Source organism: Odocoileus virginianus, chromosome 5 (genome assembly GCF_023699985.2).
Source record: "Odocoileus virginianus isolate 20LAN1187 ecotype Illinois chromosome 5, Ovbor_1.2, whole genome shotgun sequence".
NCBI classification, from domain to species: Eukaryota; Metazoa; Chordata; class Mammalia; order Artiodactyla; family Cervidae; genus Odocoileus; species Odocoileus virginianus.
In genome coordinates, this window is record NC_069678.1 from 11,247,384 (window position 1) to 11,274,722 (window position 27,339).

At 44.9% G+C, this 27,339-nt stretch overlaps 2 protein-coding genes across 4 annotated transcripts in view; one reads left to right on the plus strand and one right to left on the minus strand.

Moving 5' to 3' along the window:
* Positions 1-844: 844 nt before the first annotated feature.
* On the minus strand, positions 845-20,107 carry SHE (Src homology 2 domain containing E). The gene is made up of 6 exons (XM_020887384.2): positions 19,103-20,107; positions 15,952-16,078; positions 7,030-7,359; positions 5,052-5,208; positions 4,494-4,613; positions 845-2,993 (listed from the first exon to the last, which is right to left on the minus strand). The coding sequence occupies exons 1-6, from the start codon at positions 19,697-19,699 to the stop codon at positions 2,765-2,767; spliced, it is 1,560 nt and encodes a 519-aa protein (XP_020743043.2). The 5' UTR covers positions 19,700-20,107; the 3' UTR covers positions 845-2,764.
* Positions 20,108-20,156: 49 nt separating this feature from the next.
* Positions 20,157-27,339, plus strand: part of TDRD10 (tudor domain containing 10) — a 54,064-nt gene continuing 46,881 nt past the window's right edge. The window contains exons 1-4 of one of the 3 annotated variants that reach the window (XM_070467420.1): positions 20,157-20,415; positions 24,673-24,701; positions 25,248-25,327; positions 26,276-26,334. In XM_070467420.1, coding sequence (XP_070323521.1) covers positions 20,389-20,415; positions 24,673-24,701; positions 25,248-25,327; positions 26,276-26,334 — 195 coding nt within the window. In that variant the 5' untranslated portion in view covers positions 20,157-20,388. Of the gene's footprint in view, positions 20,416-20,679; positions 20,740-24,672; positions 24,702-25,247; positions 25,328-26,275; positions 26,335-27,339 lie in introns of those variants that run through there. The other 2 variants (XM_070467421.1, XM_020887396.2) reach the window with 2 other exon arrangements.

Here is a 27,339-nt window from a genome sequence, read left to right on the forward strand (position 1 = left end):
ACACTTCCATCCCCAGAACAGAGTAGGCATATCCGTATTTACCTTTTGGTACATGTATCAACATTTCTTTTATTCCTATTTATTTAAATATACCAACTCCAGTAGTTGGGGAAAAAAAACAACAAAAAACTGTGGCAGCAAAGTATATAGAAATGTCCCTTCCGTCTCTGTCCTGAGGCCTGAAACAGACAATGAAATAAACTCATCTTGTAACTCATCAGCAAAGCGTTTTTTAAAAAACAAAGTGTGATAAAGAGGAAAGGGAGTCGTAAGAAGCTCCAAGGATGCTAAAATTCAAGGCAAACGAGTACAAGTTTGTGAGAACACATTATTCTCTCCGGAAAGAACCAGAAAATATTTCAGGAGACTGAATGAACTCAAGAGAATGAAGACCACCGGGAAACACTTGTATCAGGACAAAGTGACAAAAAAGCACAAGCATTCAGAGCTCAGAGACATGTCACAAGGCTTCAGATCAGCTGGCCCCGGAGGCTTAACAAGGAAGCATTAGGGACACCCTGCTGGGCCTAATTGTTTTCAGAACATATGGTACTGCGTGCCACCACCCAGCTGGGAACTCCTGGCTTTTGTCAGCTTGTGTCACAACTTCAGAAGAAAATAGTAGCTTATTCTAGCCCCCACCCCCACCCCCCCCCCCCTAATTTACTATGTTTCTTCTTACTATAACCTCCTGTACAATGGCCAAGGAACTGGACTATATATAAACGCCACATCTCTATTTTTAATTATATAAAGAAAACAGCATGACTGTCACAGAAAAACAGTATAAAGAAAGCACAATACTGAGCCTATGATAGAAGCTCAATAAATAATGTGTCAGGTCTGCTTTCAAATGTTACTTCATTATTACATTCATCACAGTTGCTGGGTATGGGCCAGAAATCATTTAGTGCACAAAGAAAAATTTTACAAAGTTTTCAGCGTTTATTAAAACTGGGATAACTGCTGAACTTCCTTTATAGGATAAGTAAAAAACAAGATTTAATCTCTAGATTAAATCTAGAGAATGTTAAATCTCTAGAATGTTGAGTTGAAAATAACTTTACTAGAATGAATTATTTGTATATGGAAAAAAATAAATATGTGCTGAATGGAACTATGGATGCTAAAAAAAAAAAAAAAAAACTTGTACTAAAGTACATACACCAGTACATTAAAAAAAAATTCTATCAGTACTTAAAAAACAGAACATCCTTGACTAATAAAATCATTGAGATCCAGTGAGGAAAAGTTCTTTTCAAATTTTTAAAAACAAAGATCACACAATTCTGGGTACATTCTTAACTGAATAAAGATGTGAATATTTACTAATCTCTAAATCCTAATAGGAAAATGATAACTAATAACCAGAAGGATATGTTTTCCTAAAAGTTAACTGGATCAACTTTTTTTGTGTGTAGTTAACATTAGCTACAAAAGTTAACTTTTCATGATGACAGTCAGCACATTTGTATGTGGACCAGTTTCAAGAACCAAATTACAAACCCCAGAATACAGAAGCATCTGCTCAGTTTTCATTACAGAGCCACTCACTGTAGCCTTCTCACAGTATGCCATTTCCACAGTTTTTTTTTTTTTCACAGTAAGTACATTGGTGATATAAGTTCATAATAAATCATAAAGATAATGATACTATGAATATTATTTTAATATCTTTAAGCAGTAGAGGTTAGAGAAAACATCAGTCTCTTAAAATATTTTAATATAGTGCAAACCAGTTTGCTTTGTACAGTATGAGAGAAACTGCAGGTTTTAGAGACCCAGTTCCCACAATCATATCCTATATATATATACACATGTATAAGGGGACCCTATATGTATATATATACTCTAAAATGCAAAGTACATCTAATTTTAGGGCTAAAAATGAAAAATTGACTTGTTCCAATAACTACTAAAATGGACAAAGATGAAACAAAGGAGACCAGAGGTTCTATTATTCAATAAGAAAACCATTGTTGGGCTTTGTAAATTTTCAGATTTGTTAAAACTCAGAAATGAAATCTTTGTTGTGTATCTTATTCTGCAATTTAATTCTATAATTCAGAATTATGGCAATATTGCCAATGCTTAATTATATTGGTGATTCTTAAATCACGGGCATCTTCCTTCTTATTTATGTTTATATAACTGATTTGCCAAAAAAGTCTACAGAAATTGAGAAAACACAAACTTTTCTTAGAAGGCTGGCCGACAAAATAATCCTTTGACCAGACTCTAAAGCTGTGAGTTTTTATGGACTCTGGAGTTGAAACTACGACCCTCAAGAGAGAAAGGTAGTTTTTTCCAAAGTGTCCACTATTACTCATTTTCCACTGTTCATGCTTTTCCCCAAGAAGGGGTCTTATATTACATGATCTTTGGGTCTGTTTGATCATTTTTTGTTTTATATAAATGCCAAGTTTGTTGCTTTATTTAGAGATTAGGTATTCCAGGGAATAACTTGTGCATTTTTGGAGAACCTTAGTATTTCTGGACTCCTGACTTACCTTTCCTGAGGGTCACGCCCCAAATAGACAACCTTACTCCAGGGAGTGGAGGCAACTGGTAAATTATGGTTTCTCGCTGTAGACCTGCTTAGCAAGGAGAAAAGGCCCAGGTCAGTAACCAAGTGTCATGGGATGCATTCAAGGCCAAAGACTTCTTGACTTCTAAGAGTCAAGGACGAAGAGTCCTGCTTCCTCCCAAACATGGTGCAGTCCAGCCTTATCCCCTGGGAGTCCGGTTGGGTGCTGATGCCCTCCTAGGCGTGAGAGGCCCCACTGGGGCTTCTGGAGGCTGAGCCTTGGTGCAGCTTGCTATGCACAGGGTGAAGCAAGGTCATATGCTCCGCCCCCTTGAAAGGCAGTTTCTCATTGGAGTAGTAGTGTACCACTTCCGGGATGCTGTCAAAGACGGCACTCGTCTGATCCAGGGTGTATTTGCTGTCCTTGGTCTGAGCCACTATGATGTGGACGCATCCTTGACTAGTCCTGGAACAAAACCGAAATTGAGGAGAAGACATGAATGAGTGAGCAGAGGGATCCCTCCCGACTGAAAACAATCTCAGCTAGATTCATAGGTCAACCGGTTCCCAGGCACTCCTGGAATTGTTATATACAAACAGAAGAGCTTTCAGCACTCTAGCAGAACACACAGAAGCTTCACGACCCTCAGCGAAATGTGCGTCACCCCTGGGTCATTTATCCTTAACATACACAAGTCATCAGGCACTGGACCAAAAGGAAAAAAAAAAAATGCCCAGTCCCTCCTTACCCCCAAATTGCCAAACTAGTGCTTAAGCCAAGAATGAGACCACTAAGGTGAGGTTTAAACTCACCTCTTTGTCAAGGCTAAAAAGACATGTGAAAGGTTTCCTCTTTCTTTCCTCTCCAAAGGAAACATTAAGAATAATAATAATAAAACTTGTTTCTTCCTCCACCCCCACCCCCCAATCTGGAAACACTGTTTCTGGTTGTATATGACAGCTGGCACTGAAGGCTCAAAGATCTAATCCACAAGCACCAGCTTCAGGAACACAGCAAAGCTATTCCTGGTATTGTGTATCTGGTAGCCTATCCCATTTTCTGAGCCAGGTTGCTCCCCCCTCAACCTCTTTTCCCCTCCAGTCTGATTGTTTCAGCTGCAGGGGCTCCACTTCCTCAGGAAGGAAATGCTGTTAGGGCTCTTGACAATGATCCTCCAATATAGCACCGCTGAACTCGCAGAGCAACGAGAATTTCCATGACACCGGCTTATTGGAATAAGCCTACCAGGCAAAAATGAATGTTCTGTGTACAGTTGGAAGGGGAGTCATTGCAAGGCAGTGTTTCCTTCTTCAACAGAAGAAACTGGTACCAAAATTGCAGCTGGCATTTTGACAAGCAAGGAATCTCTGATTTACTTAAAGTCCCAAACACTAGAGAGTAAAAGAATGACTGAACTATCCTGTTAGAAATTATTATTTTTATCAGAAATTATTTTCTCTGAGGACCTACTTTAGATCACATAAGGCAGAAACTAATCAATGTACAATGAAATGAAATGGGGGATATTTATCCCTCTTTATCTTAAGGGATATTGGGACATTTACCCAACACCAATTTTGAATTCTTTCTTTTTTTTTTGGCCGCACCACATGGCTTGCAGGAACTTAGTTTCTTGACCAGGGATTGAACCTGGGGCCACGGCAGTGAAAGCGCCGAGCCCTAACCACTGAGAAGGCAGGGAATTCCCCCAATGTTGCATTCTAAACAAAGTATGTCATATTCTGTTGTCCAAGCAAACGCATCTCATTTTCTGTCAACATGTATCCCTGTGGACCATGTAAATTATTGGGTTGACCAAAAAGTGTAAGATCTTACAGAAAAACCCAAATGAACTTTTTGGCCAACCCAACATATCTTTTTTGCCTGGTCATTTTCCCATGATAGGAAAGTCTGCACCCCACTCTTTCATCCAGACAGGGAGAACCCAGGATGCTTAATACTCACTTTAGTGCAATGGAGTACCTACTGGTTCCTGACTCGCTGTTTCGAACCAGGTACCCAGCTTCTTTGCAGGACTGTAGTCGACTCTCTGCCTCAGCACGGGTGATGGCACCATGATACCAACTGAAAAATGGGGCAGGGGGAGAAACCATGAGCATCAAGATCCCAACCTAGACAGGGCCTCATAGAAATAAAGCACTTTTGGAAATGAACTTCTGGTGAAAGCTCAACAGCCTGGACTAGATCCGGCTTCCCATTCAAAATAGACAAAATGAGATCTGGGTAATCCTAGATCACAAAACCTATCTGTCACCCCAGAGGGAGTTAACAGGGCTAGAGTCACTTAAGAAGTTTTCACTCTGTACAGGGGAATGGAATTTGAGATCGGGTTCTCGGGACTCATTTTCCCCTCTGCACAAAGGCCTGGAAAATGGGTTTTCACGAATAAGCCCCACCCCAAGGCAACACCAGAAAGACTTCAAGTGAGCTAGTGTGCCCCACCAAGGCTCTCAGCAAGCTCCCAGCCACCCTGCGTCACGTGTGTCTGGGGAGGAGACTCACGGCTGCTTCTCCAGCGGCAGGGCTGGGTCCACTCTCTCCCCCTCGCTGTGGTCCGCCAGGGCTGGCTTCAGGATCTTCTGGGTCCAGCTCTTCTGTCGGTGGTGCTGCTTCAGCGGCTCCTCCTTGACAGAAGGTCGCTCAGAGCCTTCAAACTGAACTGGAAGGAAGACTCCATTTAACATCAGAGGCCACTGAGATGACCCAGGTACACCTCAAAGAAAAGAACCTGTCTGCCTCATCTTAGGAAAGCAGCTTTCCTCCTCCTTTAATCTGAGCTAAAATGTACTACAAAGGCCCTGGGGTAGCTGAGCTCCTGCTCTCTTTGACATCAGATCATACTGCTAGCCTCCACACGCAGCCACTTTTACTGCAAGATGTTCATTAATAGAGAATGGTTTTAGAACATGAGGAGAAACCACTTAAGTATATTTCAGAACATACTTTTAAAAAAACTCGTCCTTTTGGTATATTTAGAAGAAAAAGACTGAACAGAGTTTCGGGCAATGACTCCTTCCAAGAGTGTATATCATTCTATGAAACCAAATGAAGTTTTCACTAGGAAATAATAAAGAGAAAAATCAACTGAGAAATAGAAACTACTAACAGTGTCTTAACAATGCTATGACATCTAGGTTGGATAGAAGATAAAGAGAGAAAATGAGCAGCATCTAGCACAGGAGTTGGTACCCAGTAGGGATTTGTGGAAAATAATTCTAAAATAAAGCAAAAACTGACCTGAGGGTGGGGAAGGGGAGGACTGGGAGCCTGGGATTAGCATGTTCAAACTAGTATGTAGAGGATGGTAAACAAGCTTCTAATATACAGCAGAGGGAACTATATTCAATAGCTTGTGATAAACCATTATGGGAAAGAATACAAAAAAGAATATATATAACTGAGTCACTTTGCCGTGCAGCAGAAATTAACACTAAATCAACTATACTTGCATAAAATTATTTAAAAAATTAAAGCACACAAAAAGAAAACCTGATTCAAATATGTGTGAGCACTCCCACGCTCAGTCGGGTCTAACTCTTTGCGACACCATGGACTGCAGCCCGCCAGGCTCCTCTGTCCATGGGATTTCCCAGGCAAGAATACTGCAGTGGGTTGCCATTTCCTTCTCTAGGGGATCTTCCCTAGTCCAGGGATTGAAACCACGTCTCTTGAGTCTCCTGTACTGACAGGCGGGTTCTTTCCCAGGTGAGCCCCAGGGAAAGCCCATCCGGACTCAAATGTTTGCTATCAAACAAATCACCTTTTCTATTCACCCTTTACATTGATGACAGTTTTAATCAAACGCACAGCTTTACTGTTACAGGGAAAAAATATCCTTAACTTTTAAAATCAAAGGCAAAAGAAATTAGGTGGCCAGACAAGTAGAAAAACTATGTCTTGGGAGAAGCAGGAGGGAGACTGACCTTTAATATCTATTGACAATCTACTCATCAACTTCCTCTTAAGTTATTAAAAAGGTTCACAGCTGAAGAACGGATTCCTTTAGGATTTTCGACAGGAAAAAAAAAAAAGCTAGCTCCCTCCTGCTTTCCAACCACCTCTCCTATAATCCATTTGATCCACTAGTGCCATCTTATTATAAACAGAAATTTGAACAGGTTGGAGGAATAGCACCAAGAGTTAGAAGGAGCTGCTCTCAATGTCTGAGCTTTTAGTGGTGATTAGATAAGGTTTTTCCAATAGTGATTTAAGGCATTTCTCAAACAGTTGCATACTGCAAGGATAAAGGGAAATTAAGATGCCCAGAAGGATAGACCCCATGCAACATTAAGTGGTCTTCTTCAGTCTTTTTCTTTCCACCACAGCCAAATTTTTATATCCCCATGTCATCAAATTTCTTGGAAAAGAAACTTGCAGTTGAGAAACATAAAGAAAAGCTCCTTGGCTGAACGGGCGGGCGAGGGTTTTCCAGCGGCGAAGCTGAAAGAAGGCAGGAGCGGAACGCGGACCCAGCCCTCACCCGACAGCGCCCGCACGATCTGCTCCTTCTTCCACTCCCAGGGTTGCTCGTACTCGGCCGCGGGCCTCTCGTCGTCCTGGGGCAGCCGTCCGTGGCCGTCCGGGGGCAGCCTCGCCTTCCGCTCCGGCCCCTCTGCGGCGAGCGGGCCCGCCTCGGCCGCCGGCTCGTAGGGCGTGTCGTAGAGCTGCGGCGGCCTCCCCAGCAGCTCCTTGGAGCTCCGGCGCTTAGCCAGCGCCTCGGGCTTCGGGCCGTTCTCCCCAGGCTCGCAGGGGCTGTCGAGCAGCTGAAGCGCCTTCACCAGGGGGTCTTTGGAACCTCGTCGTCTGATTTCTGAAAAACACACACCGCACAGAATACTTTTGAAGAAAACGCACCGTGGAAGCCCGGAGATGAACCGAATCACCGCTTCTCTTCCGACCGGTCTGTCTGGTTGGAAGTGTCCGAGAACACCTGGATTGTTGCTTACCGGGGCTGATGACGGCCCCGCTGGCGGGGGGAAGGGCCCTACAACTTCCCGCCAGTCCCCTGAGCCAGATGCGGGATCAAGTCCAAGGATTAGGGGAATCACAACGGACGGCAGGCCTGCCTCTGGGGCCGTGTGGTTGGAGAGAAGAGAAGGGGCCTCAGGGGACCTGCTCCATAGTTCCTGGTGCCCCTGTCTCCTCTTGAGTATGGGTCATCTTCAAAGGCTTTATGTCTTGCTAGGAAGCTGAGAGCAAAGTGTTTTAATAAAAATTGAGCGTCTACTATATACAAGCACTGGGCCACATACATCGGGGGAAGATATTTAGGTTCATTAGACAGAGTTCTTGACTTCAAGGTGGTTTCGACCTAGTGATGCATTTACAAATAATACTTAACAGGCTAACAACGACAGAATGCTGTTCAGTCACTAAGTCATGTCTGACTCTCTTTGAGCCCCCATGGACTGCAGCATGCCAGGCTTCCCTGTCTCCTGGAATACGTAAAAGAGTAGTTGGGGGAAAAAACCACAAAAATAATATCTCAAGAGCTAACATTTAGCAATAGTGTACCATGCATTACATATTTTTTTCTAAGTGCATTGTAATTTTCACAACTGCCCTATGAGGTGGACACTATTAGTTCCCCATATAACAGGACAAAACTGAAGCACAAAGAGTTTAAGGAAATTGCTCAAGACAGCAAGTGCAAAGCCTGGATTCAAAAGCAGGAAGTTGGGCTCTAGAAGCCATACTCCTAGCCACTATACTTGGATTGACTCCAAGTGGAAGAGAAATGGAAGATGCATTGACTTTGATAGAAGAGGTCTTTTCCAGTGGAGGAAGCTGCCTGAGTGAAGATATGGAGGTGGGAATGAGAAAGGGCTTGTTCCCATCACAGGGAATCGAGAGAGAAGTTCAAAGGACAGAAGACCAGGAGAGGAGAGGTGGTATGGGAGAAGAAGCTGGAAAAGGCAGGACAGGCACCAAAGTGGAGAAGTTTTAAAAGCCAGAATTAAAAAGTTTCGATTGTTCTGTATACAGTAGTGAACCATTACAAGTTTTTAAACAGGCAGTAACAATTATTATATAATTGTTATAATTGTATATAATTAACAACAACTATATATATATATATATATATATACTTTTTTTTTTTTTTGCTGGAAGAGAACTCCAACACAGTGCACAAGATAGAATAAAGGTATGCTCTGAATGGAAACCTAGAAATCAATGCAAAATATCTGATGCAAATCATCTAACCACCGGCTAACCAGCCAGTGAGCCACAGTGGGAAAGCAGCAGCAGAGTCTGGGGACTGAGTGGCTCAGGGCCCAGAGGCATCATGTGTTGTTTAGTTGCTCAGTCGTGTCCGAATCAATCTGTAGCCCCATGTACTGAAGCCTGCCAGGCTCCTCTGTCCATGGAATTTTCCAGGCAAGAATACTGGAGTGGGTTGCCATTTCCTCCTCCCAGAGGATCTTCCCAACCCAGGGATCAAATCCACGTTATGTCTCCTGGATTGGCAGGCAGACTCTTTACCACCAGTGCTACGATGGGCCAATTCAAGCACTGTGCTGTTGTTTCCTTTAAATGCCCACGAGGAAGCCTTTAGTCTGCCTACCCTGTCACAGTGAAGAGGACCTTTTTAATGCAAACATCTCATCACTTGTCATCCCATAAGCTCTCAACTGTCCACTTACAAAGTGCTAACTGCTCAGCATGGCACGGGACACCTTCTATAGTCATGTACTGCCTACTTCCCTCTCTGATTTCATCTCTCAACAGCACCCTGTCCCTGTCCCCCCTGAAATCCAATTCTTTGTTCCCACCAAACAGAACTTCTGAAGTTCCCTGCACACTGCAGTGTCTTATGCCCACGGTGTGCTGGTGATCTTCCAATCCTTTGGGGTCTGGCCTAGCATCTCCTCTCTCCGACCGTCCTTCTCCAATGCCCCAACTCCCCCCGGCAGTACCACTTCTCCAATTCACTCTCACCTTGTACTTCTCTCAAAGTGTGTGGATTTATTTGTCGACGTTTCTGCACTTCCAATTTGGCGGAGACTGCCAAGCCAGGGACCCCCACGTCTTGTTTAACTTTGTAGGAAACAGCTGTGCTAAATAATGGTTGGATGATGGATGGGAGGAGGGAGGGAGGGGGAGGAGTTCTAGAACTTCTCCGGGCAGGTGACAACATACATCTGGAGCTCAGCAGAGAGATGAAGGTCAGAGGTACATGTCAAGGAGTTACTCACACATGGATCATTGCTGGTATTGTAAGAATGAAAGCAATCACCAGAGAAAAGGGGGCCGATGAGAAAGGAAAGAGGATCAAAAGCAGAATCTGGGACTTCAGTTAAGGCTGGATAAAAGAAGTGTCACCAAAAAAGACTGAGAAGGATGGTCAGGTAAGGAAGAAGAGGATCAGGAGACTTACAATGCCACAAAAACAAAGGAAAGTGAAACTTTCTACAAGTAACTGAAAACGGGCATGGTGACGGAGAAGAACCACTGACTTCATCAGACTTCTGTAACAAGGAAAGGATGGTAAATGAAACACTCCAGGGAAAAGTTATTAAAGTCAGGACATTAATTCAAAGGGGCAAAATTTACTTGTAGGATGAGGTTATAATTCTGCTGGATGGGAGCCCCCTGATGCAGCTGGATCCTCTAAGACTGCAGGTCTGGTGCATAGAATCGCCTGGGGGAGCTTTAATGAAGACTCATGCTTGGGTCCCATCAACACAGGTCCTGATTAACTGAACTGGGGGGGCTTCCCTGGTGGCTCGGTGGTAAAGAATCTTCCTGCCAAGCGGGAGACATGGCTTCCATCCCTGGGTTGGGGAGATCCCCTGGAGAAGAAAATGATAACCCACTCCAGTGTTCTTGCCCAGGAAATCCCATGGAGAGGAGCTTGGTGGCCTACAGTCCATGGGGTTGCAAAGAGTCAGACATGACTTAGTAACTGAACAACAACAATCTGGCAGTCGGAGCTGTAAAAGCCCCCCCAGGTGATTCTAGTAAGAAGAGAAGCCTGAGATGCACGCCCCACTCCCATGCCACCTCAGTTCCTCCTGCTCTCCAGGACTAATCTCATCATTGCTAGCCCCAGCCCAAGGAGAAGGGTTCTCCTAGCATGAAAACCTCCACATCCGAATGTGAGAGCTAAGGACCATTCCCCACCCCCAGGCCAGGAAGGTGCCTCGGGTTGTTCGAGGTCTCTGACATCTCCGGTCCAAGCCTCTTGACTTTCAATCGACAGCTTTTTTTCTTCACTGCTTATTCTAGATGGCGTTATGGAAAATAAGAAACAAAAAAACACACTCTGCTCTTGGTTCAATTAAGATAAGGCTGGAATTTTTGAAAAAGAACTTTTCTACAGAACTAGGAAAGAGGAAAGAGAAAACACAAAAGCATTTAAAGGATGAATTTAGAATTTTAAAGTTTCTGATCAAAACCTAAGTTTATTCTCTGTTTAGACTGGCACAGGCTGGGGAAACCTTTCCCAAAGTCCTCACCTCAATTCTGTCCGGGTTGAACTAAATGGAGAAAGAGTTGAGTCCAACCTTAAGATAGAAGGAGCCCTGTTCACAGGAAATTTCAATGAGTTTGTGTTAAAATGATGTACTCCTGATTAAAATCCTGAGTTCTTATTTCACATGTATTTGTGTTTTACTTTTACGATGAGGGCTTTGTATTCCTTCTATCTTAGTTAGTGTACATTTAGAGCTCTGGGAAAAACACTGGAAGGCATACAGTTGAGAATGTTCCATCCCAGGATGATCTGGGGTTGGGGTGAAATATGAGGAGTATGATCATCTTTTAAAACAATGTTTAATTAGAGGGAAAAAAAGGGCTTACGCACAAGGCCTCTCTGCCCCTTCAAGGGGAGTCACCTTCGAGTCCATTCCAGCACCTGGCTGCCCCCAACCTGAGGCGCCATAGAAACAGAAACAATCGCAGGGCTGCAAGCCGACCCTTCCTGCAGGAGAATAGCCCCTGACGTGCAGAGCTGGCTCCAAGAGGAAACGGGCCTGAGAAGGAGGAAATGGCCAGAGGAAGCTACACCCTGGCTCTGCCGATAGAGGCCATTTACCACGGCAGACAACAGAATGCAGCCAACGGGCTACAGATAAACACCCATTTCACCAAGGGCTGAACCGAGGCCTGACCTGCACCAGTTCAAATCTGCAACTGGTTGCCGAGAAACATAATATGGGCCAAAAATTTTTCCCTTCTCAGTTTCCAACTGTAGCTGAGCATACTTATGCCATTTATATTTAAAAACATCAGAAGACTGAGACTTTTTTTTTGTTAAATTATCTAGTTAGCAATTAATAGTCCCCTATACTTGTTCAGGGGTTTCCCTAGTGGCCCAGTAGTAAAAAAAATCTGCTTGTAATGCAGGAGATGGGGGTTCCATCCCTGGGTCAGGAAGATCCCCTGAAGGAGGAAATGACAACCCATTCCAGTATTCTTGCCTGGGAAATCCTATGGACAGAGGAGCCGGGCGGGCTACAGTCCATGGGGTCACAAAAGAGTCAGACACAACTTAAAGGCTAAACAACAATAACATGCTTGTTAAGAATTCTCTTTGAAAATGGAATTCTCTCTCCAAAGTGTCTAAATAATTGTGATATCTTCCATGGATGCATGTACTAGGCATGTTGCACCTGCATTTCAGTGAAGCCTCAGCATAATGCAGCAAGAGATGTTAGCCCATTTTCACAAATGAATAAACTGAGGCTGTGCAGTGGTCAGTGGGGGAGCCCACTGCCTCCAGAGCCCATGCTTTCTCTATCATATCTTACTTTATGCCTCAAACATTTAATGTAGAATATTTTTTTAAAATGTAGAATATTAGTTACAATTTTTGTAACATATCTTTTCCCTTAGTCCATTCAAAACATGTATTCAAAACATCAGGCTTAGAGCCCTATAAGGCTCCATGTTCCTCTTAGAATCAGAAATAAAGATCTTTTATCAGTGCTCAAGATTTTGATTTAAAATTAACATTTTCCTATCAAACAAATCTAAATATCTGAACAAAAGCAGATATAAATCAGAAGTCCTGAAACTTAAGTTTAACAAACAAAATACAGACAAAATGAGTAAATCAAAAAAGCCTTCTGTTTTTTCCATAATGGACAGTTTTTTAAATGGAGGTTCTCCTTTAGATTTGACTATCTATACCAACCAATAATACCATTTGGAGGCAAAAACCAAAATTTAAAGATACTCTGTGGCTGGAGCTCTGTAACTAAAACCAAAGGGTGCTGGGTGACCTGGTACCCCCACTCTCCAACTGTATAACTGGGACAAGTTACTGAATCTTTCTGAAACTTAGCTTCCTCCTCTGTAAATCAGACACTTCTAACGCCTACCACACAGGAACGCAGGATTTTAGTAAGGTAATCTGGCAACTTGGCACCTAGGAGACACTCAACTTGTGTGATAATCAGTTATAGAAGGAACTTGCATGCTGAATGATGGCTCATCTTAGGAAACTTCGAAAAACTCTCCCAATGCTAATGTTCTAATTTGGTGGAAAAAACTCATCATGCTAAATTAAGTAGAACGTTTCTGCTAATTATTTAGCTAAAATGTTCCTGCAAATTTAGCAGAAGAACAACAGGTTTAAACTAATATCGCCTCATATTCATTGTCCTATCTTTTTCATGAAACAATCCTTCGGATAAATCTAAGTGAGAATTTACTCAGAAATTTATAAATCTTTAGCTTTTAAAAGTTAAGAGCAAAGTTTTGGGCAGAGAGAAATCTGGGGAGTCTGGGTCCCATAGTTACTTGGCCATAGGAAAGTGATAAATGCCTCTTAATTTCTATTCCTTCCTCTGTTTCCTGAGGCAGATCATGATTTTCATTCTTTTCTTCATGGCAGTTAGCACATTTCTCAGTGATGTCTTTTCTGCTGTTAGGTCTGTTTGCCCCTTGGGTTGTAAGGTTCATAAGGACCTGGGACCTGTGCATCTTGTTCTTTGGATGCCCAGAGCCCAGCGTAGGGCCTGGATCATGGCAAAGAAATGCCTAGGAAATTTTTGTTGGCTGTTACAAAATACCATCATGAACACTACTCTGTATATCCAAGACAATGTTGAAATCAGGCATGTTACTCCCACTTCACAGGTATTAAAAAGGCAGTACAGAAATTGGGAGCTCCACAGTTAAATTATATTTATCAGAACCCTATCTTATGCAGAAATTCTGAAATAAACAATTTTGTTTATTCCCCTAAGATTTCTAAAGAAATATGAGACATTTTTGAACTTGGACTTTGACAAGACTTACAGGGAGCAAACTGAACAAAAAAGGTAAAAGGAAAAAAAAAAAAAGAAAATAAAACCCACCCAGTAGCAAATCTTTTATTTCCAGCTTCCGGTAAACTCACTTCCTGTTATTCTGTCCAACTGTGTAACCTATGTGTAGAATAAGAGGTATATCCTCTACATTAATTGAGTAGGTGTTTTGTGATATTTATTTTAAATGAAGTATCTTTTAAAATTCACCAATATAAATTTTTTTAAAAGTGCAAAGGGAAAAAAATTATAATTCTTAAGAGTTAGTAATTAAGATTTTTAATAAATTTGAATTTATTCTCCAATTGAATGTATTAGTATTGCATTCCTAAATACATTTATTCCTGTAAACTGTTTAAAACAAAGCCTGGGACTTAATCTGTGCTCCAATATTAAATGCTAGCTACTACTATTATTACATTTATTTCATATTGGACACTGACTTTTATTAATTTTAAAATTTTATTTATTTATTTTGGAAAAGCAACAAGTTACATACATACAAACTTTTGACTTCTAAATACAACTTTCCTTGTGAGAATGAGTGGAAAGATGTCTTCTTGCTGTTCTTGCTGTTTAGTTGCTAAGTCATGGGGGCTCTTGGTGACCCCATGGACTGTAGCCTACCAGGCTCCTCTGTCCACTGGATTTCCCAGGCAAGAATACTGGAGTGGGTTGCTATTTATGTGTAAAGTTTAAAGTGCTTTTGCATATACCATTTCAAATGTGTCCTGAGACAAGCACCTTGGTGTAGAAAGCATACCATTCAGTCTGGAGTGGGAAGATCTGGGTTCTAATTTATATTCTGTCTCTTAAAGAGCCTTATGAACATCTTATATGAGAGTCAGAATCTCTTAAGTCTTATTTTCTTCCCTGTACCAAGGGGTAGTATTAGCATCCCCTAGTTTTCAGGATTCTGTGAGGATTATATAGGGGAAATTATTCATTTTTAAAAAGCAAAGTACTTTCCCTACGATCAGTGTGGATCCATAAGAAAACAAAACAAAAACCCTCCAAAACCTCAGATAATATAAACAAACACCTTATCCCAATTAAAGAGAAAGAGGAATAAAAAAACCAAAGGACAAAGAAAAGAGAACTAAAGCCAAACATTAATTCTTTTTGTTTTTTCAGAAAAGCTTTTCCCTCAGTTTTATGTAAAAGAAAATCTTTCCCCTTATTCCTTTCAAGTCTCTGATATTTTTTAGAATTCTAAGTTCGTTTTCGCTTCCTTTCATTCACAGATTTCAGAAGAGGTCACAGTCCAGTGACCTTCAGGGTCGCAGCCTGGCCGGGTACACCCTCCCCAGACGCGATGCCTTATCTCTGCGAGCAGAGAGCAGGAAAGAGAGCCGTGCTTTCCTGCTGCAGCTCCGGCTCACTCGGAAGCCTGTCCTGACCCTTCCAGGGCGCTATGGTTACCCTCCTGCCCACCTTTTCTGAGACTATGCTTGTGGAGCCCGCGTGACAGCCTTTCAACCTGTTTTTAAACAGAAGAGTCAAGATCTTTAATGTGTGACCAATTACTCCTTTCCCAGGCATGAAACCCAGGACATGTGAACAGGTTCCCTCGAGTCAGCCCTTAGAAATGGCAGTTTTTCATTATGGAGTAAAGAAAACTTACTCTAAAATTTCACAAATAAATCTAAATAACTAGTTTAAGTATTGTTTACAGCAACTTAAGAGAATTAGGAATAAAAGGAAAAGAGTGACACCAAAAAAAATGACAAGAGTGTTTGTTCAACTTACAAGTCAGAATTACTCCCCCTTGGTACAGATTTATGACTCCCGTTATGGATGGCAAAGTTTTGACAGTGGCCAAGAGGTGTATTTAAATTATCTGAAAACTGGAGATGACATCCTGAGAAGATCTGCAAATTCACAAGTGTCACTTTGCATAGATTTAGAAAAACTTTAAAGACCCCCACAAGTTCTAAAACTGAAGGATACAATACCATTAAGGATGTTAGCTAGATATTTTGACTTTAGTTTTGGGTCTGATTTCTGTTTCTTCCCTGCAGGAGGATCTGATAAAGTTCCTTCACCTCTCTTCCCCAAATACACACTGGTTCTTTTTTATTTATTTTTTTTACTACATTCCAAGTTGGGTGCGAGATTTCAGTATAAAGCAGCTCCTGGTTACAAACCTGTTATCATTTGCTGGGCATCATAGGGTTCCATATAACCGTCGTTCTCCCCTACTCTCTCTGCATCCCTTTGACCTTTTGTCCGTTTAGCATCGTAAGGGTCAGCATAGTCTTCTAAAATGATGACCTGTGAGAAAACCAGACAGGGAAGTTGCTAACGATTATCACATACCAGCACAGTGATATCAGAAAAGGTTACTAAAAACCTGCAGACCCCAAAAGAGTTCAAAATTTCCAACCAGTTCTGAAGAGCTTTTGCACTTGATCGCCTTATTACCACCCAGCTGGACAAACATCTGGTTTATTTTGGTAGTATAATTGATTGGAAACAATCCATTCAAGCTCTCCTGCTTATCCCCAAGGCTCTGTTCACCTCCCTCTCTCCCGCCAAGCAAAAAGGCATTTACTGGTTCCAGTATGGCAGGGTGGATGGCAGAGGGTGGAGGATATCTATGCTTTTAGAGTAGAAGAAAATGAACTGGTCTACTACCTCTTCTATGATTTCGGTTTTTTTTAAAATGCCAACAATTTGAGCAACATCGCCATGGTAAGTCAGCTCATCACTCACTGATACTGCACGTCCACTGGCACTGGCCAGGTACTGAGTGGGAATAAAATAAGACCAAGACCTGTCCTCAAGGAATTTGTAACAGCTCTAAAGAGACAGCTTCATAAGAAGAAGACTAAGAGGTCAGAGCTAAACAGTACTGTGGGGGTTCTAGGTTCAGTGATTTATAGACACACTGATTCTCATAGACAACAATCAGATAGTTTTTAAAATTTCTTTCATTTTTTTGGTTGCACGAGGTCTTTATTGCTGTGTGTGGACTTTCTCCAGTTGTGGCAAGGGGGCTATATTCCGTTGCGGTGCAAGGGCTTCTCATTGCTTCTCCTGTTGTGGAGCACAGGTGCTCCGGGCACACAGGCTTCAGTAGCTGCGGCACTCGGGCTCAGTAAGGTGCCCGCAGGCTCTAGAGTGTGGGCTCAGAAGTTGAGCACGAGCTTAGCTGCTCTGACGCATATGGAATCTTCCTAGCCCAGGGGTCGAACCCGTGTCCCCTGCACTGGCAGGCGGATTCTTATCCACTGTGCCACCAGGGAAGTTTTCATCCGTATTTGTGACAGAAAGCATCCATCCTTCCCAAAACAGGAAGGTGCCTGGGAAGATGGTGTGAGTGCAATCGTTCTGCGGTGCAGCAGCTAGGTGACAATGTGGGAACTTAGGGAGCCTGCGTCTGACAGGTAATCTCAGGAAGGAAGAGTTTTATGGAAATTTTATGGAGAAAATATATATTCTTTTTTGGGGGAGTGGGGCTGCACTGCAAGGCACCCAGGATCTTAGTTCCATGACCAGGGTAAGAACCCCTGCCTCCTGTAGTGCAAGCTCAGAGTCTTAACTGCTGGACCACCAGGGAAGTCCCAAGAAACATTCATTTTAAAAAAAGCACAGCACTTCCTCTATTATCAATGTGGCTCCACAAATAAACAGCTAGGATAGTATAAATAAAGCATGTATTCCAGTTAAAGAGAGAGGAATAAAAACCAAAGGTGAATCAAAATTAAGGGAAGAAGCCCAGCCCTTCATACAATCTGATTATATTCTCCAAAGAATTCACGGAGATGTGCCACTGGGACTGGGAAAGAAATCCAGATAAATGGGGAGAAGTGAGGAGGAGGGGACAGCCTGGATGAGAGTTCTCTTCCTGGGAGGAGACGGCCTAAGAAACGTCAGACATCGAGAAGCAATGACCGTGGAAATAACTGGGCAGTCACCGCAGAGGACTGTGGTTGCCACTCCCTCTGTCACTCCATGCTGCTTGCCTGTTCAGGTATACTGCATCCCAAGGTACAACGAGGAGCAAGAAGCAGGATACTCAGCACTCGGCTGCTAGGTGCTTATGATCTAGGTAAACACACCCAGAGACCACTGACTAATGTCTGGGTGAGCTGGCCATTTTCCCAAGCTCTCCCACCAGTGTCTGGCACTCGGGTAGGCATGTTGTAAATACCTGGACAGAATAAATGGAGGAATGAACAGAAGGGCCAGTGCAGACACACATGGTATGTGCTACCTGCTCCTGACCCCACCCAGGTGGGCAGCATGTTTGAAGCCTGGTTACAAGAGAAAGTTCTCATGACAGGGAAGTGATCACCTGGGCTAGAGTCTGAAAGCTGGGTGTGAGCTTTCTCTCTTCTCTTTTTAAAAACTAACAAGACCCCAACTCATCTCTGTACGAGTGAAGTGGGTCTCTTCACACTTCTTAACTGTCTCACATTGGACAGTACCCAGAAAACCCCTGGCGTGTAAGAAGCAGGAAACACCTTCTCTCCTGATCTGTAATTTCCTTCAGGGCATTTCCTTGTCCTGTTCTGTATCCTCCACAGTCCCAGCCCTTAGAGCTCCTTGCCCCCTATCCTACATGGCTCTGCACAGCAAATGTTCATGGGATGAATGAGGCTGCTGCTAAGTCACTTCAGTTGTGTCCGACTCTGTGCAACCCCATAGATGGCAGCCCACCAGGCTCCTCTGTCCACGGGATTCTCTAGGCAAGAATACTGGAGTGGGTTGCTAATTCCTTCTCCAATGGGATGAATGAAAGGGCTGTAAACTTGGGGTGCTAGTGAAGCGTGGAGAAGCTCTATATTGGATAAAAGTGCAAGGAATGATGGAGTTTCCAGCAGAGAGGGTGGGTAGTGGCCAATCCATTCCCTGGAGGTTTAAAATGCATACTTAACCAGTTTAAAGGTGACCATTCCTTATGCTCAAGAAGAATAAAAGTTATACACAAGTCTAGCTTTGCAATTCCCCTGGATTTCCTGGATTTCTAAATTAAAATATACAACATCTACAAGGGAGTCAAATTCAACAAAGCACCCGATTGTCTCATTCAATTATTCTTCTACACTGATAACAAAATTAAACGGAAAGTACATTTCTGCCAAGTTCCCCAAGGCTAGAATAAGAATTTTTCAAGGTTAAACAAATTTTTTTAAATGGTCACTTAGCGGTCATCAATGGCAGAAGGGGAAAATACATCCTCATCGTCTCTGAGGTATAAAAAACCCTGGAGTTCAGCGGGTCCACGATGCTCCCTTCCCACTGTTAGGCTTCAGTAGGGCAGAGGTGGTCCAAGGGAGACTGTATTCTTACCGTGTCTTGCTGCTTAATAATCTTGCCCTTGTCCAGCTCGGGGCCCAGAGATGAAGGGGAAGAGGACGCGGAGGAAGAGCCGCTGCTGCTGCCGCTGCTGCTGCTGGGGTAGATGCTCTTCCCGTTCTTCTCCTGGGTGTCCACTTTGATGAGCCTGTTGATGTAGGTGCTGCAGCCTGAGCTCTTGGCCGCGCCCCGGTGGGGCTCCTCCTCGGGGGTCCGGGAGTTTTTGCGGCCTTTGCCTGCGGCGGCCTGAATCAGGCCCTGCAGGCTATCCCGGGACAGCCGGCTGTCCTTGGGGGGGCCGACCCCGGCCCGGCCGCTGCCCAGCTCGGCCGCCGAGTTCTTGCGGCCCTTGCCCGGGGCGGGCCCGGAGCCGCCCGCCTCCGAATTCTTGCGCAGTTTGCCGCCTCCCCCGCCGCCGGGCTTGGCCCGCTCCGACACGGTCTTCAGGTTCAGGGGGAACTCCTTGAACCACTTGGCCGCCATGAGGGGGGCCCGGCCGGCGCGGCTCAGGAGCGTCGTGGCCGCGGAGCAGGCGAGCGAGGAGGCCCAGCTTACACACGGAGAGGCGCCAGGGACCGGGGGCCACTGCATTCCCCGGGGCTGGGTTGCTGGAGGCCGCGGCAAGGCCCCGCGACGGCTGCTCTGCTGGTCCCCGGCCGGCCGTCGCCCACGCCCCGCAGGGTGGGGCCCCTACGGCCCGGGGCAGGGGGCTCAGGGCGCCGAGCGGGCGGACGCGGGCCGCCGCTCCGGACACGGACGGCGACAGGCACGACGCACCGGGGCCCCGCCCGAGGTCGTCTTCAGCGCCTGCACGGCCGGGGGTTCCGCGGCTTTCCGGAGGCGGCGGGCGCCGGGGGCTTCCCCTGCTTTTTCCTCCAGAAGTGGGAGAGGCCGGGCCCACGGAAGCCCCGGGACAGCCCTGCCTACACTCGCGGGGACCAGGGGGGACGGAGCGGAGGCGGCGGGAGTGTCTCCGGCACCGCGACGGACAGTGGGCAGCCAGCGGGCCGACCGCCCCCTCCGCGCGCCCCTCCCCTCCTAGGCTGGCGCCTCCCCGCGCGCCACCTCCCGCCCAGATCCGGGGGCGCCGGGGTCAGCGCCTCTGTAGAGGCGGGTCTGGGGGTGCATGTTCAGGGGAAGGTAGCAGCAGCTTTACGTGCTGACTGGTTGTGCCCGCGTGGTTAGGGCCTCCCACTTTTTGCACAAGCAGCTCCCCATCACTACCAGGCGCTGTCTTCAAACTCAGCCCGAGTGCGCCACGTGCACCTCTCCAACCCAGGATGGGAGCTCTTCCACTTCCAAAAGAGGTGCGTCGCGGTCACTCGCTCCACTCTCTCTGCAAGCATATTTTGGGGATGTGTGTGGGAGAGTGCCTACTAAAAGCGGGGGAAGAGGCCGCGGGCACTGGCCCAGGAGCCGGTGCAGCTACGGTACCCGGTAAAACGGCTGGCTCGGCGCCGAGAGCACCCAGCCGTTCCCGCCCCATCGGGCTGCAGCCGCGGTCGGGGATTGGCTGCGGAGGGTGGCCCCGCCCCGCGCCCCGCTGGCGTCGGAGGAGGCGGAGTTTCTAGAGAGGAGGCGCGAAGGCTTGGCGTCTGGGCTGCTGGCTGGACGAACCTGGCCCGGGAGAGGTATGGTTTGTTGGTTCCCGGCCCGGGGCTGCCGGACGGGGAGTAGCGGACGTCGGGAGGCACTTGTGGAAACTGCACCCCTCATTTTTACTCCAGGGTGGGGGGGCGAATATTCCCCCTCGGACGTTGTCGCTTGCTCAGGCCTGGGGGCAAAGCTAATTTTTAGTGGGGTTGGCGGCTGGGAGTGGACCGCAGAGACTGAGTTCTTGCAGATGGGGATCACTTTGTGCAGTACTGCGGGGCACTTTACGTGAAAAGACGCCTCTGCCATCTTCCTCCCTTTCGAAGTAGTTTAAAAACTTTTTAGCTTAAAAATCTGAAAGTGCTGCTGAGGCTAATGCAGTATGTTCGAATTCCGCTACAAACCGTGGAGACTGAATGGACTCTCAGACTACCTGGTTACGCCTCCGAGCCTCCAGGACTTCGTTTGTACAGTGGGGTGATAATAACAAGTTCTGAGAATTTCCGTGAGGATTAAATGAGACTGTGCATTAGCCGTTTAGTTAGCATAGTACCTGGCAGGCCCTTAAAAGCATCCTTGAAAGATTTATGCGGGGCCCTTGCTTAGGAGTGTTGTTGCCTGCTCAGTTCTAGAAGCCCATAGACTTCCAGGGATTACCAGGAATTTGGGAGTAACACCTGTAGCCTGATTCTGCCCACAAACCTTTCTGTTTTATTCATCAATACTTCATTCAGCCTTTGAATTATCTTAATCACTGTTAGCTCAATTTAAATTTAGTTGCTACTAGAGCAGTTTCTTTCTACAGCTGGAAACAATTTAAAGCAGAGTTACTACCTTCTTTTAAAATTTAAAGTTTTAGTTTTTGTTTCTCCTGAAGTAAAGAAAAAAATTCCTTCAGAATGATTTTGAAAAAACCAAGACTTTGAGGTCACAGACCTGAATTACCTCAGTTATCTTATAACCTTAATCAAATCATCTGATGCCCTTTTGCTTTGACCTTCCCATCAGTAAAATGGGACAGTATTACTCTGAAGCATGATAGAAAAGTGCCAATGAAATCTATAAAAATAAGCACAGTGGTTGCCATTTATTGAGCTCTTAATTCGTGGCAAGCGCTTTAAGTGCTTTATCTCACTTCACCCTTGTGATCTATGGCATTGGTGTTTGTTTATTTTATAGCTGATTTACAATGTTGTGTTAATTACTGCTATACAACAAAGTGGTTCAGTTATACATATGTACATTCTTTTTTGAAATATTCTTTTCCATTATAGTTTATTTATTGAGTGTAGTTCCCTGTGCTATACAGTTCAACCCTGTCGATTATCCATTCTATGTATAAAAGCTTACATTTGCTAACCCCTACCTTCCTATGTCCATGATTCTGTTTCTGTTCCATAGATAGGTTCATTTGTGTCATGTTTTAGATTCTGCATATTAGTGATACCCTATGGTATTTGTCATTCTCCTTCTGCTTCCTTCACTTAATGTGATACTCTCCAGTTGTAGCCATGTTGTTGCAAATGGCATTACTTTGTTCCTTTTAGTGGCTAAGTAGTACTCCAGTGTGTATATATATATGTACCTCATCTTTTTTATCTGTTCATCTGTCTGTGGAAATTTAGGATGTTTCCATGTCTTGGCTATTGTGAATAGTGCTGCTATGAACATAAGGGTACCTGTGTCTTTTTGAATTATAGTTTTGTCTAGATAGATGCCCTGAAGTAGCATTTCTGGATTATATGGTAATTATATTTTAAGTTTTCTGATTATATTTTTAGTTTTCTTCGTATTGTTTTCCACAGTGTCTATACCAACTTACATTTCCACCAGTGTAGGAGGGTTTCCTTTTCACCATACCCTCTCCAGAATTTGTTATTTGCAGACTTAAAATTTTATTCATTTATTTTTATTTTTGACTGCACTGGGTCTTCGTTGCTGGGCATAGTGGACTTTTTCTAGTTGCAGTGAATGGGAGCTCGTCTCCAGTTGTGGTGCATGGGCTGCATTGCAGTGGCTTCTTCTGTTGTCGTGGCTCACAAGCTTAGTTGCCCCATGGCATGTGGGATCTTCCTGGACCAGGGATCAAACCTGTGTCTCCTGCATTGACAGGTGGATTCTTAACCACTGGACCACCAGGGAAGTCCCGGTTATTTGTAGACTTTTTGATGATGGCCATTCTGACTGGTGTGAGATGGTACCTCATTGTAGTTTTGATTTGCATTTCTCTAGTAATTAGTGAGGTGGAGCATCTTTTCATGTGCTGGCATAGGTGTTGTGATTCCCATTTGACAGGTAAGACAAGCCCAAGGTCTCTGGGCTGCACTCAGCTGCATCTGTTTTAACTCCGCAGGTGGCCACTGTGCAGAGGCAGCTGTGGTTTTAAAGTTGCTCCTAGTACCTGTATTTTCTATTTGCTGTCATAACAAATTACCACTTGTTTAGTGGGTTAAACAACACAACCTACAATTCTGTTCGTCAGAAGCCTGACACGTGTCACTGGGCTAAAATCAAGGTGTCAAGAGGGCTGTATTCTTTCTGGAAGCCTCCGAGGAGAATCTGTTTTTTCTTGCCTTTTTTAGCTTCTAGAGGCCACCTGTTTTCTCTGGTTCATGGCCCTCTTCCTTTGCCTTCATAGCCAGCAATAGTACTTTGGTTCTCATATTGCATTGCTTTAGTCTTGCTTTTCTTGTCATGTCTGTTTATATGACTGTCTTCTCTGCCTCCCTATTCGACTTTTAAGGATTCCCGTGATTACATTAGGCCCTTACAGATAATGCCTGTATTTTGAGGTCGGCCGATTAGCGACTTCAATTCCATCTGCAGCTTTATTTCTCCCTTGCCATGTAATTAAACATATTCATAGGTGTGATATAGTGATTCATAGTAAATATATATTTGATCTTCATCTGGTTTCTGTCACTGAGCTTCTAAAATCCTTGGAATTTCCTAAATGAAGCAAGATGGGAAGGTGTCTTTTGTCATGTTGAGGTGACCTTAGCAAGCACCAGGTAACCTAAGGATGGGGGCTGACTGGTTAGAGGGTCAGAGTTTACATTCATCTCCCCCACCGCCCCCCACCTCTGGGGATAGAAGAAGGGCTAATCAGTCATGCCTCTGCCAAGAGTCCTTCATAAAAACCCCAAAGTATGGACTCTGAGAGCTTCTGGGTTGGTGAACACAATAGAACGGGGATCCCCAACCTCCAGGATCTAATGCCTGATGATCTGAGGTGGAGCTGATGTAATAATAGAAATTAAGTGCACAATAAGTGTAGTGTGCTTGAATCATCCTTAAACCACCCCCACCCTCCCGTCCATGGAAAAATTGTCTTCCGTGAAACTGGTCTCTGGTGCCAAAAAGGTTAGGGACTGCTGCTGTAGTGATTTCGGGACAGTGGCGCACCTGGAGAGCATGGAAACTCTGCTCTTTCCCTATACCTTGCCCTGTGTATCTCTTCCATCTGCTACTCCTGAGTTATATCCTTTTAAAATAAATGGTAATCTAGTAAGGAAGATGTTTCTCTGAGATGTAAGCCACTCTAGCAAATTGATGGAACCCAAGAAGAGGTTGTGGGAACCTCTGGTCTATAACTGGTCAGTCAGAAGCACAGGTGACCATCTGGGTTTGCAGGCGACCGACATCTGAAGGAGTGGGGAGGGAGGTTGGCAGTCCTGTGGTACTGATCCCTTAATCTGTGAAATTGATGCTATCTCTGGGAAGATAGTGTCAGAATCGAGTTGAATTTTAGGCCACCCAGCTGGTGTCTGGAGCATCACTTGATGGTGTGGGAAAACTGCTCCCCTTACATTAGAATTGGTCACCAGAACCCTTAACAGGTCCTGGGGATTAGGATGTGGACCACTTTGCTGGGGGCGGGGACATTATTCTGCCTGCCACAGTACCTATTCGGCAATGTGGTGGTGACTGATCTGGCATTCCTCTAAAACTGTGGCTGATTGGCTTTGCAGGAGATCCGGTTGGAAAGAAACTGCAGCATGTAAGTTGCTTCCTTTTGCTGATAAACAGGCCTTCTTCCACCCCGCAGCCTTCTCTTCCTCTTCCACCTGCCTTGTCCTGCCCAGAGTTTAGGAGTCAACCTCAGCATTTCTTGTCTGTTGATTTTGACCTTCATGCTTATGCTCAGTCACTTCAGTTCTGTCCAACTCTTCGCAACCTCACAGACTGTAGCCAGCCAGACTCCTCTGTCCATGGGGATTTTTCAGGCAAGGATACTGGAGTGGGTTGCCATTTCCTTTACTAGGAGATGTTCCCGACTCAGGGCTCGAACCTGCATCTCCTGTGTCTCCTGCGTTGCAGGTGGATTCTTTACTGCTGAGCCACTGGGGAATCTGCTTTAACTATTAAGGATTAAAAAAGTCCAGTGGAGGGCTTCCTGGCTTGGAACCTGAGTCTGGAAGGAGGACGGGAATCCCTCTGTTAGGAAGAGTATGGAGGCTTATGCAAGGCCCTGCTTGTTATGCCCAAACTCCTTTCCCTGGAGTTTGGCCTTGGGAGGTGCAGTGCTAAGTCCTGCATTTGACAGGTCCTGGAGCAGCAGTGACTTCCGACCCTCTGCAAAAGTATTTGGGGAGAATGGCGTGTTGGAAGAGCAGAAATCTCCAAGTGAGTTAGCCTGGGGGGTGGTGTTTGGTGCTGGGACCCTCAGACTGTAACCTGGATCCCAGTTAATCTACTCAATTTCTGTTCAAGCATGAAACCTGGCATCCACCTCATCTGTCCTTGCTCTAGTCAGCCCCCACATTTCTTTTCACATGGTGGATGTGTCCCCCTGCCACCCACCGTGCACACAGACCCACAGTCACTGTTGCGTCGGCTGCTTCTCACCCCCTACTCTAATCCTTGCCTCTTTCCATTTCACTCTCCACCATCTCCAAAGTGGCACCGCTCTAAAACATAGATGTGTTGATACCAGCTCTCTGATTAAACCCTTCCCCTCCTCTCACAGCCAGCGGGTTCCCCTGAGAGCTGTGGGCAGCAGTCAGTGATTTTAGCAGTTGGCCTGGCCTGCCCTTCTTGCCCCTGCTTTTTCTGCTCACCCACATGCAGCGTTTGGTCTAGCTATTCCCCACTCCATGCAAACTCCCAAACAAGCCGGGCCCTTTCCTGTGTCCATGCCTTTGCATGTGTTATGCCCTCTGCCTGGATTCTCTTCCACCTCCCTCCTGCATTAATCCCCTTCCTCACCTCCTTCAGTTGACTGTTAACTTTGAAGCTTCACTAATACCCCATTGAAAGCACTGGATTCCTGGTGTGCTAACGACTCGTTGTCCTCCCTGCCTCTTCTGCCCCAGAGATTGCACCCCTGCCTTGAATTCAGTGATGTCCAAGGCCAGTGCTTAACTCGGAACCACTCCCATAATACTGGCAAGTGTTTGCTGACCCGTTGAATGCTATTTAACTATTTTTTGTTCATGGAGGAGTAATGTTTGAGGGGGAATGTGTGTGTATGTTTTAACATTGAGAAAAATGCGTCATTTAGCACATGTTCTAACTTCTCTAACTCCTTCAACCTTACACCTGCCTTTTTTTTTTTCTTTTTTGCTATTTTAGAATTCAAGAAAAGAGAGACAGAAGTGTACGTTGGCAATCTCCCGCTGGATATCTCTGAGGTATGCCTCACTCTGTGCATGGTTGCCTCTCATTTTCTTTGGCTTCCTCCATATGACCTAAACCTGCCAGTAAGAATTTTACCAGTTTTAAAGGGTATTTTAGAGCTACGAATATGCAGGCAGTCACTAGTTGGTGACTAGGCTGACCAACTCACAGTCAGCTAACAGTTGGCCCTGGGCTTTCCCAGTTTTAGCGTGAAGCATCCTGCACCCAGCCATCCGTGTAGACCTGGGTGGGTGGCCACCCTCCTTATTGCTTGGAATGGAGGGCTGCATTAAGGCCGCTTCCCTTTGGGAAGGGGGCCTTATGAGGGTTCAGTTGCTAATTCTTTGATCATAGGGAGCCGTGGGGTATCAGTCAAAAAACTATGCTCATTTCACTTTGAAATGAACCAGTTCAGTCAGTAGCTGTGTGTTCAGAGAGTAGAATATAAACAGCCATATTTGACCCCAGGAATCTTCCTGTCTATTTGGGGAGACTAGACCACCGCACCTGAAATAATTATAGAACAACATAAATATTTAAAATTTGTAATAAGTACATTTGAACTACTGATGAAAAGAGAATGAAGGCGTAATCTCCTGATTTGAGGCATCCCCTGGCTTTTTTTTTTTTTTTTTTTGGAGCATTAAAAAATTTTCACATTATGCAAAATAATGTGCCCGGGGCACTCTCAGCATGCTGAAAAATAAAGCGTGCTCAAACTCAGTCTTACATGAAGCATGAGAGAAACTGACTTTTGTGGAGTCCCTGCTGCATGTCACACATCTTTCAAAAATGTCCTGGTCTCGTGCCGCTTGCCAATTAGCTAAGCTCAGTCTTCTCTGCCCAAGTCGTACTTTATTCCTTTTACACTGTTATATTTTAATCCTCAGATATGCTCCAGGAACTAGGCTAAATCCTTAATTAGTGTGGTTTTATTAAATTCTCATAATAGCTCTGCATGATGGGTGGTATCCCCATCTTGAAGATGAGGCAGATGCGGTTCTATGAGGTCCTCCTTA